Raw genomic sequence first — 13,537 nt, 5'->3', positions numbered from 1 at the left:
TTGTTTAGTTGTAACCCAGGTGTGGATGGGCAATTTGTCTGCTTTGTTTCCAGTTCTAGACAGAAGATGTAGTGGATAGATTCCTGGACATGGAGTCAGGAAGACCTTAATTCAAGTCCAGGCTTCAGATACTTCTTACCTCTATGACCTTGAATAAAAAGTACTTAACTTCCTGTTTCCTGGTCTATAATAACTGGACAGCCCTCTCCCCAAATTATTGTGAAGATCAAATGAAATAATATGTATAAAGCACTTAGTAAACTGATTTTAAAAAGTACTATTGAAATCCTACATGTTCTTCTTTGCTACCACAAATAAAGAGCTCCTCCCTGTGTAATTTGATATATACTTTTTGGGTACTGCTTTTCATTGAAATCATTTATTTGTGTCAGCTCTCTAACAAGAAATGTTTTTTTTTCTCCAACAAACCCCATGTGTTTATGAAAGTCTACTTACATTGTGTGTCATGCCACCTAACTCTTATTTACATTCTGACGTGTTTTTTCTTACTTGTTCCAGGCCGTCAATCAACACCCAGTTAGTAAATGCTTACTCTACATTACTACAGTGCTAGATAATAGACACACATCCCTTCTCACATCTGTACCACCTTTCAGTTTTCCCCCCTCCCTTTTCCTGTTCCCTACTACCATAAAAAAAATGCTATTATAAATCAGTGTATATGGAGTAATTCTTTTTGTCAGTGACCTTTTTGGGGTATATCCCCAACCATGGAATATTTGGGTCAAAGGGTACAGATATTTTAGAACTTTTATTTGAGTAAGTCCAAATTGCTTTCCAGAATCATTGTATCTGATTGTAATTATAATAATTCAGGATTATGCCTGTCTCTTGATAACCCCTCCCATACTGAGTAGTCCAATCTTTTGACATCTTTGCCAGTTTTGTTGAGTATTACATGAAACTTGAGGGTTTAAAAATATTAGATCTTTACTAATCCTTCTATATCCTGTTTCATTCTCTTTTCTAGAGAACCATTCTTTATAATAAAGAATAAAAAAAGTGAAAATTTTTTAAAAGTAAAATCACTCAGTACTTTGAGAAAATCTGACATTACATGCACTTTTTCATCACTGTAGACTTCCATTTCTGCAAAAGTACACATACCTGTTCTTTTGGATCAAGACTTTTCTTTATAATTAGCCAATATTCATTATCAGTTTTGTCATTAATTTTTTCCATTTCCAGTTTTTGCTCTCACCTCCTTTTTGAGTCATTTGTCTCTCTGATGACATAATTTTTACTACTTGTGCATTTAATTTTTTTATGGTAATTTATTTATCCTTGCCTGTCAAGTTCTTTCCATTTCATTTGCCCTTTTGTATTTCCTCTACACCCTACTTTCTTTCTAATGGTGACAAAACCTATTCACATGAAAAATGAACAAAAATGTAAGTACATGAAATATCATTGATGTAACAAAACACTATAATTATAATGCTTGATTTAACTAAACACTACAATGTTCACAACAGTGTTGCTTTGGGTATAGGAAAGCTAAGGAAAGAAACTTCTTGTAAACTTGAGTACTGAGCAGTCTGGTTCAGTGAGTGACATAAAATAAACAAAATCCTGAGATGCTTGGAGAAAAAAATGTACATTTGAGTACCTGCAATATGGGAAAGGGACAACATGAATTTTTAAAGTTCAGTTTTTAACATTTTTAGTGACCTGTTGTCTTTTCTTCCATACAGTTAAATGTCTGTAAATATTTTCTTTTAAAGAATGGAGTCTTTGGAGGAAGAAATTATCTCCAATGAGTTAAACTTTTGATCATTGATTCCATTGCTTCTGTGGTCAGAAAGGAGTTTGATATACAACTTCAAGGCAATAAGAGAGAAAGAAGTAACATTTTGGCAAGAGAAGCATCATTATTGAAATATTTGGCTGAGGAATTTTCAATAATAGTAAGATTTTCTTTTTTTATAAAGCTCTCGACTTCTAGTATAAAGTCAAAATCATAGAAAGAGGAAAACTACAACCAGATGGCTGTTTTATTTTTAAACAGTCTGTGCAGTCTATTTGCCGTTAGCAAATAGCTTCATGGTGCTACTTATTTTGTTTCAATTTCTGCTTTCAGATTTAACTTGAGACAGACTTTAGAATTTTAGAATGTTTATCCAGTCATTCTTCCTGTACAGTCTGTGGCCACATTTCATATTTCTTTCCCCCCTTTTGTCACATTTGTGCAATTGACCTAGATAGAATTGACTAGGCAGAATCCCAGTTCTATCCCCATTGTTCCTTTATGATAGCATTTTCAAGTTATTTGTACTTATGCTTGATATCTAGAAGAATCTGGACATTAGTTCTAAATCTAGAATTAAAATTGTTAATAGACCCTTGAAGACTGTTGTTGGGATACATATATATTTATCTCATTTGCAGAAATTGTATTGACATCTGGGGATTTTGGTTTGCAAATATGAAAGATAAGGCTTGTTGTGACAGCTCTAAGGCATCATGCCTCATTTTGCATTTGGTCAGAGGTCTGAACGGTATTCTGGATGCTTTCTAATGATTTTAGATGGTGCTTGAATTCAGGGTTGGGATTTTTTTTTCTGTTAAGAGTAGTTTTCCAATTTTGGAAGGTCTTTAACAAAAATAACAAGTTGAAGGACATAAATTTCTAATCAGGTATTGACTTAAATCCTGGTCTAAGAATGATTTCTAATAGGAAGAGAATTCATCTTATCCATCTTGGACTTTTCAAATTATACACCCTTGATCCCGAAACATATCATGCTGGTGTCAAATAAAATGGAAAATAAGTAAAGACACTTTGATATAGTTGTTGACATACAACCAATAAATTAACAAACATTTATTAAGCATCTGCTATGTGTTATGTGAATATATCTGGGAATACTATTTTAATAATGAAAAAGTCTTTGCAATGAGCTTTAAATATATAGAAAAATATATCCAGCAAAAATGTAGGATACCATAAGCATAAATATAAAGTGTAATGTTACAAATATGTACAATGGTGTTGATTACATGCTCTTTTGGGAGGAAGTAAACTTAAGAAGTTGGGGTGGGAATCAGAAGGCTTCATGCAAAAAATGGTCCCTGAGATTTACCTTAAAGAGGAATTTTAATGTGGTGGCATTAAGGAGAGAATATATTGCAGGAACTGAGGTATGGCCAATACCAGAACATGGAGATGATGAGAACAGAGAGAAGGCCAGTTTGTCTGGATAGTATAATACGAAAGGGGCAATAATGTCCATTGAGGCTGGAAAGACAGGTTGGAGCCAAGTTGTGAAGGTCTTTAAAAAATGAAATGGAAAAATTTATATTTTATATTTTCAGCAGTGCATAGGATGAACTGAAATGGAAAGGCAGGGAGAATAATTAGGAGAAACCACTGTGGATCATGTCAGATCATCTGGAAATAAACACATACATGGTACACGAGCTTGCATGTATCTCACTATCCACCTTAGAGTTACTAGTAGTCAGTGCTACCCACAGCAATACTGGGGGAAGGTGGGACAGGGCAGTGTGGGAACCCTATGAACTAATGAAGGTAGATTTTGCAGGCTTTTTGAATGCCTTTCCTGTCAGTCACCACTCCCCTACCCCTATTTGAAGAAGAGTTGAGATGATTTTTTAAAATAATAATTTTAATTTAATTGAGAAAACTTTATGTCTGCATTATTGTAATTCATTTCTATTTTTGATTTCTACAGCTCTTTATAAACAACACACTTTTTAAAAAAACTTTTGCTTTCTACTTGGAGATTAGGATAGAAATACTGGGTTGGCAGTAGTAAATTTTTGTAGCCATAATTATGTGATTTTGAAAAAGGTATTATGTTAACTGTTCCTTTTTAATTGGATTAATATCTTAAACATTTCTTACTTTGCTAAGAACTTTCAAGATGTTCCAACATCCTACTTACTAAAAAGAGGATAAATTCCAAATATAATTCATACTTTATTTATTGTGAATATTGGACATGAGCAAAATAGGGAAAATAATGGAAAAACTTACAAAAATATTTGCTCACTCTTATTATATCCTTCATTTGATTATTTATCTAGATTGCAATTTTCTTGAGGACAGGGACCACATATTTTTTGTTTCCTCAAATTTTCATGTCTTGTGCTGAGTCGGTACTCAAAATATTTGTTGAAAAAACCTTTCTTATGCCTGTGTTCATAGTTCCTTATTATATAAAACATTTTTGAATTTGTGGTTCATGTAGGATATTTTGTTTGCACAATCTTGTTCAATGATACCTTTCATGTGTGTTCTTGGGAGAAAAAGTTTTCAAGAAAGCAGCAGTATCTTACAGATGAAAAGAAAGTATGATTTTGGTTTATTTTTGTTGGTGATGAGTTGTACTTATATAAATCTTGCTTTTTATAAGTTACTTGTCCATTAAAAAAATTAACATGCTTAGTCAATCATTAAAGATTTATTAAAACGTCTGCAAAGTGCCAGGCACTATGCTAGTTGCCGGAGATAAAAAGGCAAAAGCTGAACCAGTCTGATCTCTTAAGAGCTTACATTCTTCATTAGATTCTAAGGATTATTGTGATGAAAAAAATGATCATGCAGCACGGTATCAAAAACATGATTTCATGGGGACAGGGTGGTATTGTGCCTTGAAACTAAGATGAGATTTGGACATGACATTTCTAATGAGATTTCTGTTATCATTTTTCTGTGTGACTTTAGTAAATTTAACCCTTTTTTCTGCATATGAGAAATTGGAGATACCAAGTTTAATTTTTTTGACATTTTATGTAAATAGTATTTTTTTTTCAAATATGTGTAAAGATACCTTTCAACACTGATTTTTTAAATAAGATTTTGAATTCCAAGTTTTATTCCCTTCTTTCCCTCCCCCTCCCCAAGACAGCAAGCAATCTGAATTTGTATTGAAACATTTAAAATTAAGTAAGAAACCTGAAAAGTTTTTATGGTAATCGTTGGTACTCTTGAAAAAAAAATTTTGTAGAGGCACAAAGGCATTGTTTTTTAGATCTTCTGAGTGTAAGAGTTTATGATGTCTACTCTATTGCTAAATTTCCTGGAAGATACTTTTACCACAATTTGTACCGTATATCAAAGAAATGAAGGCAGTCCTAATAGATAAAACTCAATTTTATGTGTGTGTTTACATATGTGTTTATGTACACACCATATTTTTGAATTTGTTTTGATGCAATAGGCAAGCACTGTTGAGATATACTGTGAATGCATTTTGTGACCCCCTCTTGTTATATAGTCTGGGAGATTTAGGAGATGTGGAAGGGAATGTTAAGATTATATGTAGACTATTAAGTAGCAGAAAAGAAGCAATCCTAATATTTAGTATAGGAAAAAGTGAAAAAATCCTGATGATATCAAGGATTCAGAGCAAGTCCCATGGCATAGGACACAGCTAAATTCAGCACAGAAGCATAATTGAAGTACTCTTTATTTTTTTGTCTAATCACTGACTTTAATGTTTTGTGATAGCTTATCTTTTTCTTGTGTTCCTCTCTAATATTTTATGTTGAAATTTGATTGGAGACAAATGGGAGGGTGCTACTGGGCTGTTGTCAACCCCCTGAACTAGCAAAAAAAGACAAAATTTCCTTACCATGTCAGACCTGTTGCCAGAAGTCAAACTTTTGTTATTGTTTTTTTTTTTGTAATAATTTATTATTTTACTAATAGACATTATTTCCTATTCCTCATCATGATTTGGTTTGCTTTGGCCACGACTTTTTGGATTAATTTTTTTTTGGGGGGAATTTTTCATTCTGCTCAATACCTACTCCTGAGTAAGTGGTACCCACTAGAATTAGGCATAGAAGGTGTTATACAGCTCTAAAAGTGATTTGGTGAGCTGTACAAGTAAGTGTTGGGGACCTCTTGTACTATTTGTATAATCTGAGGGAAATGTGCTTACAGATTGATGGTCTTAAGGAATTACTTTTCTTTAAAGCTTTTATCCAATATTTTGTATAACTTGTAGGAAAAACAATGTACCCCAACATAAGAATAAGATTTATGCCTTTTTTTTAATCCTGGAATTAATTGGTCTGTGTTAGTTCAAGAATAACATTAGCTCACATTTGTATGATGCTTTATACCAAATACTTGACTTATAACCACCCTCATAAGTACATAAGAGTATTAATCATCCCCATTTATAAATGAAAGATGAAGGCTCAGAAAGGTTAAGGGATTAGATCCAAATCACACAGCTGGAGAGTGATGAATGTAGGACTTGAATCCAGTTTTTTGTATTTTAAGTCTATTTCCTTTTGTACTGTGCAATTTTATTTGCTAAACCTGGGAACCTCCTCCAGGCAAACAACAGACCCACTTAATCTTTTCTTTCCCATAAACTTCAAAGAATACTGTTTTTTCCTCCAATTACATGTAAAGACAATTTTGGACATTCATTTGGAGAAAAAATTTGAGTTCTAAATTTTCTCCATCCCTCTCTTGCCTCACCCTTCCCTGAGATTAACAATTTGATGTAGGTTATACATGTGTAATCATGCAAAACATATTTTCATATTAGTCATATTAAGAAACAAGACACAGACCAAAATAAAAGGAAGATACAAAAAAATTAAGTGAAAAAATGCTTAAATCTGCATTCAGATTCTATCAGCCCATTTTTCTGGACATGTATAGAATTTTCAACATGAATCCTTTGGAATTTCTTGAATCATTGTATTGCTAATCCTATACATATATAATCCTGTGACATAGCTAAGTCATTTATTATTTATCATAGTACAATACTTCTGTAACTATGTACAATATTCTCCTGGTTCTGTTCACTTAGCATCAGTTCCTCTAAGTCTTTCCAGTACAGATCCACTTGTCAAAGAAAACATTGTACGTCTATCTACAAGAAAATGAGTAAATAAACACCAAAACTTTTTTAAAAATTAAGTATCTAAAATGTATTGCCTTTACCTTTTAGAAGCCAGTATGCCTTTATTTCATGTTCACTTCTTATATCAGTGTCATCTTCAAGTCATCAGTATCACTTGTGACTCTCTACTTTAATAAGAATGAATGATTCAGGAGATAATAGTGACATATATAATATATTCCTTCCCCTACATTAAATACATACAGTAATTTTGCATTTTTTAATACTGGAACTATTCTGTGTTCCATAATACTAGCTCACATTTGTACATTACTCTGTTATAAAATACTTTTCATATAAGAATCATCTCCAGGAGAAGATTCTGCTGCCTTACTATCTTTTAACCTTGGTTATATGTGTAATATTTTTTAATGTTTTATATTTTGTTTTTGTCTGTGCCTGGGTTCTCTGCTCTTAATCTGCTGTAAATCAAGGAGAAAGAAGACTAACAGATTGGTTCAATAAAACACTGTGCTTAATTTTAGAAAGAGACACCTTATTTCCTTCCAGTCTTTATGATGACCTGGTAGTTTATCGGGATGATTGAGGCTGCAGTAAACCTCATTCTTCAATAGGGACTCAAATGTAAATGAGTTAACATGCAAGTTGCAACACAGCCTCAAAATTATTCTTGAAGGTCTTCTTACTGAGTTATGACAAGCAAAGTGTTGGTTATGAGTTGTTTGAAAAATTTTTTTGACTAATCCTTACTTTGCTTCTGAATACTTTATGAAAAAAAAATTAGACCATTTTAAAAAGCATACTGACAACAGGTATTTTTTTGCATTTAATTCAAAGATATTTTGTCACTTCTATATTGTTGGGAGGCTTTTGTATAGTGATAGCTGGTCATCTAGATAAATGTCCCATTACAAATAGGGAAACTGAGGACCAAAAAGAGGTGAAAGGATTAGTAGTAGTTCAAGACCATGCAGGTAGTACATATATCTCACAGGATGAAAATTGACCTTGCAGTCAGAAAGATATAGTTTAAAATTCTACCTCTGTTATATATATATTGGCTGTTTAAACCCAGATAAGTCTAGCTCACAAACTTAATCTGTTCTGAATAGTCTGCTCTCTTCAAGATCATGCGTGGTGGAGTGGTGATCTCTAGCCTGGTTGAAATTTAGTGTGGTACTGAGTCAGTTCCTAAAGGAGGCCTTGGCCAAGGAGCCCATGCCGATCCATATCCTTTCACCACTGGAATCTCTGCTCTTACCTCCTTTAATTCCCTATCCCAAATACATTGCATTATCAACTAAGCTATGCCTTGCAAACTACACTTTTCCTGTTAAGGTGTTAGCAACATGTCTGACATCTCTAACCAACCTCTGGATTGTGTGGGTCCTTTCCCTCCAGTGATTGAAGTATCTGTGAGTCCTCCATCTGTTGCCTTCCATCTTGTATGCCTACTCAAGCACTGGTTTTTCTGGTAGGATATGTTTTCTGTTGTCTGTGAGCTTGTCTGACTTTTTCTGTGGTTCTGGGATGGATGAATTAACTGATTGTTTTTTTGCTAGAGTAGGTGTATGGGAGCTGGGCTATCTTCCTCCATTTTAGTAATCATCTTAGAAATAAGTCCTCTTGTTCATTTATTTAAAAAATAATAATTTATTTTTAGTGATTAGGGGTCTTGTTGCTTCAGTGTTCCATATTTATAGTATGCCTCTAATTTTTGGTTGAAAGACACTTACAAATTGTATAATTATATGACTTCATTTTCTCAAAACCATTTAAAACTGGCTTTTTGTAATCATTTTCTGTTTATTTGCTTGCTGATAGTGTATATGAAATCTTGGCTTTAGCTATAGAGAGTAAAAGTGCTGAGACATATGATTTAAATCTGAAGTGCCTTAAACATTCTGTTCTCTAGGTAGTTTTCACTGATGGATACTTAAATTTCTTTCATTTTGGAGATGGTCCATCAATTTGGAGGCATGCCTGAACTGTTTGCCTCCCTTAAGGCACAAGAAAAATAGATTTCTATCAGTCTAAACCTATTTTTGTTCAGTCTCTTTTGGAAGTAGGTCCCATAACACATTCTTGACTTAAGCTTCAGAACTAACCAATTTACCTTACTGGTGCTTTTGAAAGTCACCAAAGTAGTTTATAAAGGTCACACTGTAGGTGAAACCTAAGGAGTGCTGAGACCTCTTCTCTTCCCCCAGTCTCTTCTCTAGAGTGGCTTGTTCTCCCCATCCTATATTCATGTTGATTGGCAGATTTTAGAGGAATTCTAGAAAGAAGCCGCCACCACATGACTATAACTTCAACTGTCCTCAGGGACATTGGAGAAGCCTGGTGTAGATAGGGACACACTCTTATTATTTCCCACTGTTACTCTGGAGTTAAATTGGAACTCAACTTCTTCTTAAGTTCAGGCGCAGACCTCTATCCAGAGACTCCCTAGCTGCCTCTAACTGCAATAATCATAACATAAATCAATTACTGAGCAGCTACTACGTTCTTACTGTGTGGGAGGAAGAGTGCTAAGCAATATGGAGATAAAAATCTAGGTTTTATTTTTATGCTTAAACAGAGTTCAGTCCTCAGAATAAACCCTGAATAACCATGAGGACTCTGACAAGGGTTCTTATCGACAAAATTAGATCAGTGGCAGAAGTGATTAATTTACATGTTGCAATCTTGTGTACAGTCCTTTTTGGCATAAAAGTATTCCTTTAATGACATAAAAGTTGAACAAACTTAATTAAACAGTCATAATCTCATCCATCCCTTAAGGAAACAAACCTCATTAAATAAGCTATAGGTAAACCGAGTCAGATTACAGATTAAGCAACATTTAGAGGATTCATACACAGACTGATCCATGAGGAGGATTTACATGTTGCCAAGGAGCCAGGGACAGTTGAGATTCTTTCTCTTCTTATTATCTAAGGAATGTATAAAGCCTTGAGCAAATTTTTATACCCCCATAAGAATAGTTTTGTTCATGTGAGGTTAATATTAAAATAGATTTGTTATTTTTCTTTAGTCATTTCAGTCAAGACTGATTCTTTTGTTGACCCCATTTGGTCGTTCTGTAGCTCATTTTACACATGAGGAACTGGGGCAAACAGGGTTAAGTGACTTACCTAAGGTCACACAGATATTAAGTATCTGAGGCCAGATTTGCACTCAGGAAGATAAGATTACCTGATTATTAAATCCAGTGCTTTATCCGGTGCCCCACCTACTTGTCCTTTGATAAAAGACAGACTTTTAGTTAACCAAAATTTGCAGAACATGTGGCCCTGAGTTCTGAATAATAAAAGAAATCAATTCTTTTAATGATCTCACTTTTGCTTGGTAGTTTCATGAATTTCTTGGATTTAGTTATCTCTATAGAGATGATTCCCAGATCCATTTATCTTGCCCTACCCTCCCTCCTGACCCTCTGTCTCACCACCAAGTCTCTTGGATATCTCAGACTGATATCCCATATTTCCTAGATATCTCACAGTCAACATATCCAAAACAAAATTCAATATCTTTCCCTCTAAACCCTCCCCTTTTCCTAACTTTCCTATTAGTTAGAAGGTTCCACCATTTACGGCCAAAAGGGACCTTTGGTTTGGAATGAATCTAAGCCAATGTGTGTGATGATGGTAGTGATGGGGAATGATATGATATCTGAGGAAACTGTCCAAATGTTCACTGTAAGAGCAATGCTATAAGAAAAGAAAAGTCAAAAAAGAAAAGCAATGAGAATTGTAGTTATTTTGCAATTCTTTATCCATCTATATGCCTTGTTTACCATGTAACACAATCATGAATTCTTTTTGGTTCAAACAGGAAACGTTGAAGATTTAGGCTTAGTCTTCATAGTTTGCTGCTTATGCAGTTTGCCTTTCTTGCTTGTAAGTCTAAAAAAAGATGTAAACCCTAATGGGGAATAATAACTCATCAAGAAATGGTGAAAAGCTTTTGCAAATATAAAGGTTCTATAGCTACCTAATGGTCATCGCAGAAAGCATGTTGTCTTCAGTTTCAGGTTTTTTTTCCCTCCTGCTTTAAACTTATTAGCAGCAACATTTGTCCTGTGAGTTTAGCTGGTGGTTTTCTTTTTGACCTGGGATTTTTTCTCTACTGAGATGTTCATAAGCTGTTCCAATAGGAAAATACCTTGCCTAGTTTTACAAAGATCTCACCCTTCAGAAAGTTTCTTTGTAATTGACTTCAGATGACCATGATACGATGGTCACAGAACAGTCAACTTGTAAAGAGCCAAAGGAACTCTGTTTTTGAGAAGTCAAGATTAGAATTTTTACTGCTTCAGATGTTACAGTTATTGTCATTTCGGTAGTGATCAAGCATCTGAACCCTTTTTGTTCTCTTGTTCTAACTTCTTCGTTCTGTTGTGTAAAATTTTCCTAATAAAAGGGGAAAATACTGTTTAACAGTGTGTGAGAAACACAGTAGATTCAAGAAACATTTTGGACATGATTGTTAGAACATGTTCTTGGAAGGCACAGTTTTGTTTTAGTTGCAAACGCCTATTTTTAAACCCTAAACATATTTTGCCAGTATCCAATTATAACCAGTTTCTGTTTCGTTGCTATCTTTGTACTTACTTGGTTATATGTTTTTTGAGAATATGTATCATAAATCCTCATGCTCGTAAAATATTTAAAGCTGTTGAGCAAAAGGAATCAGAAGTACTTATATTGGATATTTTCTCACTTTAAGAAGAGGAAACACCAACCACTAATTGAGAATTTATTTTTTTGAAGAAAAGAAAGAACTTGCCATGTGGAAACTTTTATTCTATCTGTTTGATGGTCTTTGACAAAAGTACCTTAGTCTGTATTTATTCAGCCTGCCTATTCCTTGCACCCTTTCAGGGACGCTCTCCTTGCTGTTCCTTCCACACACTTTATCTCCTGGTTCTGTATATAGTCACAGGCAGTGACCCACTGCTCATAATACTTTGTTTTCTCATTTTCACTTTTTACCTTCAAGCCCCAATTAAAACCCTGCCTTATTTGTTGCTGTGATTCATTCGGTTCACTTTTTGTGACTCCATTTGGCATTTTATTGGCAAAGATACTGGAATGATTTGCCATTTCCTTCTCCAGTTCATAGGAAACTGAGGCAAATAGGATTAAGAAACTTGCCCAACATGACAGAGCTAGGAAAAAGTGGCTGGGGCTATATTTGAACTTGGGTCTTTGATTCCAAGCCCTGTCATTCATTGTGCCACCAATCTGCTCCTCTACAGGAAGTCTCTCAGTCCTTTATAATTCTAGTCCTTCCCTCTGTGGATTACTTCCTATTTATGCTGTAAAAAATATATCATTTTTTTTTTGCATGTTATCTCATCTATTAGATTGGAATTTTTTTCATACATTCAGGGACAAGTGACTTTACCAAGGTCACATAGCTAGTCAGGGTCTGAGGTCACAATTCAACTGAGATCCTCCTAATTCTAAGGATGGTGCTCTAATCACCAAATCACAGAGCTGCGCCTTTCCCTCCATTTGATTGCCTTTTTCTCCCCACTGCTTACCACAGTGTCTGTTAGCTATTTGTTACTTAGTAAATAAATGCTTATTGATTATAAGTCAAGGATGGTATTTGACCTTTGCCTCTGATAAAATTCTATAAAATGGTGCTATGCTAAATAGACTTAATCTTCACAAGGTATATGTGCTCCCATCCTTTGGTATTCCTGAAAAGTTTTGTGCAGTTTGAATTTTGTAAATTAAATAATGTTTAGGGGAAATGTAAAGCAACTTGGGATAAGTCTATTTGATATAAACAATTACACTTTAATTTAGCTTTCTGAAGGAATGACACAACCGTGACACCATCTGCACAAAGGCATTTACATTCCATATTTACCAGTGTCAATAAAGTACATTTCATAATAATAAACCAGAATATTGCATTGGTACTGTCAAACATTTTGCATGTTACAAAATCATTCCCAAGTTTTTGGCACTTTTTTAACTTGTTCACTTCTCAGACTGCCCCCATTGAAATTAAGTGTCATGTCGTCTTGGGAAGCAAAAAACTTCTATTTAAGAAGGTGATGCCTGAGATTGAGATTTTGATTTCTGGACCATGCTTTTAAATATGGAAATATTTAAATATGGCTTCTTGCCAGAATGAATGCCAGGGAATGAAGGCATCTAACCAAGTAGTGGTGAGATTTTTCCCCTCCAGAAATCTTGCAAATCTAACCAAAAACCATAAAATGGAAAAGCAAGGGGCATGTCAGAAAACTGCCTGTGCATATCTGTCAAGTTGGTTGCAATATAGGAATATAAACAGCACCAGATATGCCTAGAAATGAAGGGTGGAAAAAAAATCCAGCAAAAAGGTAAATACATATTGGCCTCCCTCACTCACCTCCTTCTCGTACTTTGAGTCCCAGAAAGCAGCTGACATCTCTTGAGGGGAGTAGGAGTTTTAATATTATCATTTGTGAACTTCCCAGTATTGACTAATCAGTTAACATCAATTAGCTTTTCTGTGTGATTCCAATTATTTTTCAGTTTTGTCAAATTATTCATGAACCCAATTTTTGGGTTTTCTTAGCAAAGATACTGCAGTACTTTTCCCTTTCCTTCTCCAGCTCACTTTACAGAGGAGGAAACTGGAGCAAACTGGGT

General features: G+C 34.4%; 1 protein-coding gene across 1 annotated transcript in view; it reads left to right on the top strand.

Moving 5' to 3' along the window:
* The window catches only part of RAD51B (RAD51 paralog B), an 850,987-nt gene that overhangs the window by 16,771 nt on the left and 820,679 nt on the right, over positions 1–13,537 (top strand). Inside the window, 2 exon segments of the mRNA XM_072628343.1 lie at positions 1,742–1,777; positions 1,780–1,928. Coding sequence (XP_072484444.1) covers positions 1,742–1,777; positions 1,780–1,928 — 185 coding nt within the window.

Source organism: Notamacropus eugenii, chromosome 1, assembly GCF_028372415.1.
Source record: "Notamacropus eugenii isolate mMacEug1 chromosome 1, mMacEug1.pri_v2, whole genome shotgun sequence".
Lineage (NCBI taxonomy): Eukaryota > Metazoa > Chordata > Mammalia > Diprotodontia > Macropodidae > Notamacropus > Notamacropus eugenii.
This window is presented reverse-complemented; position numbering and strand designations above follow the sequence as displayed.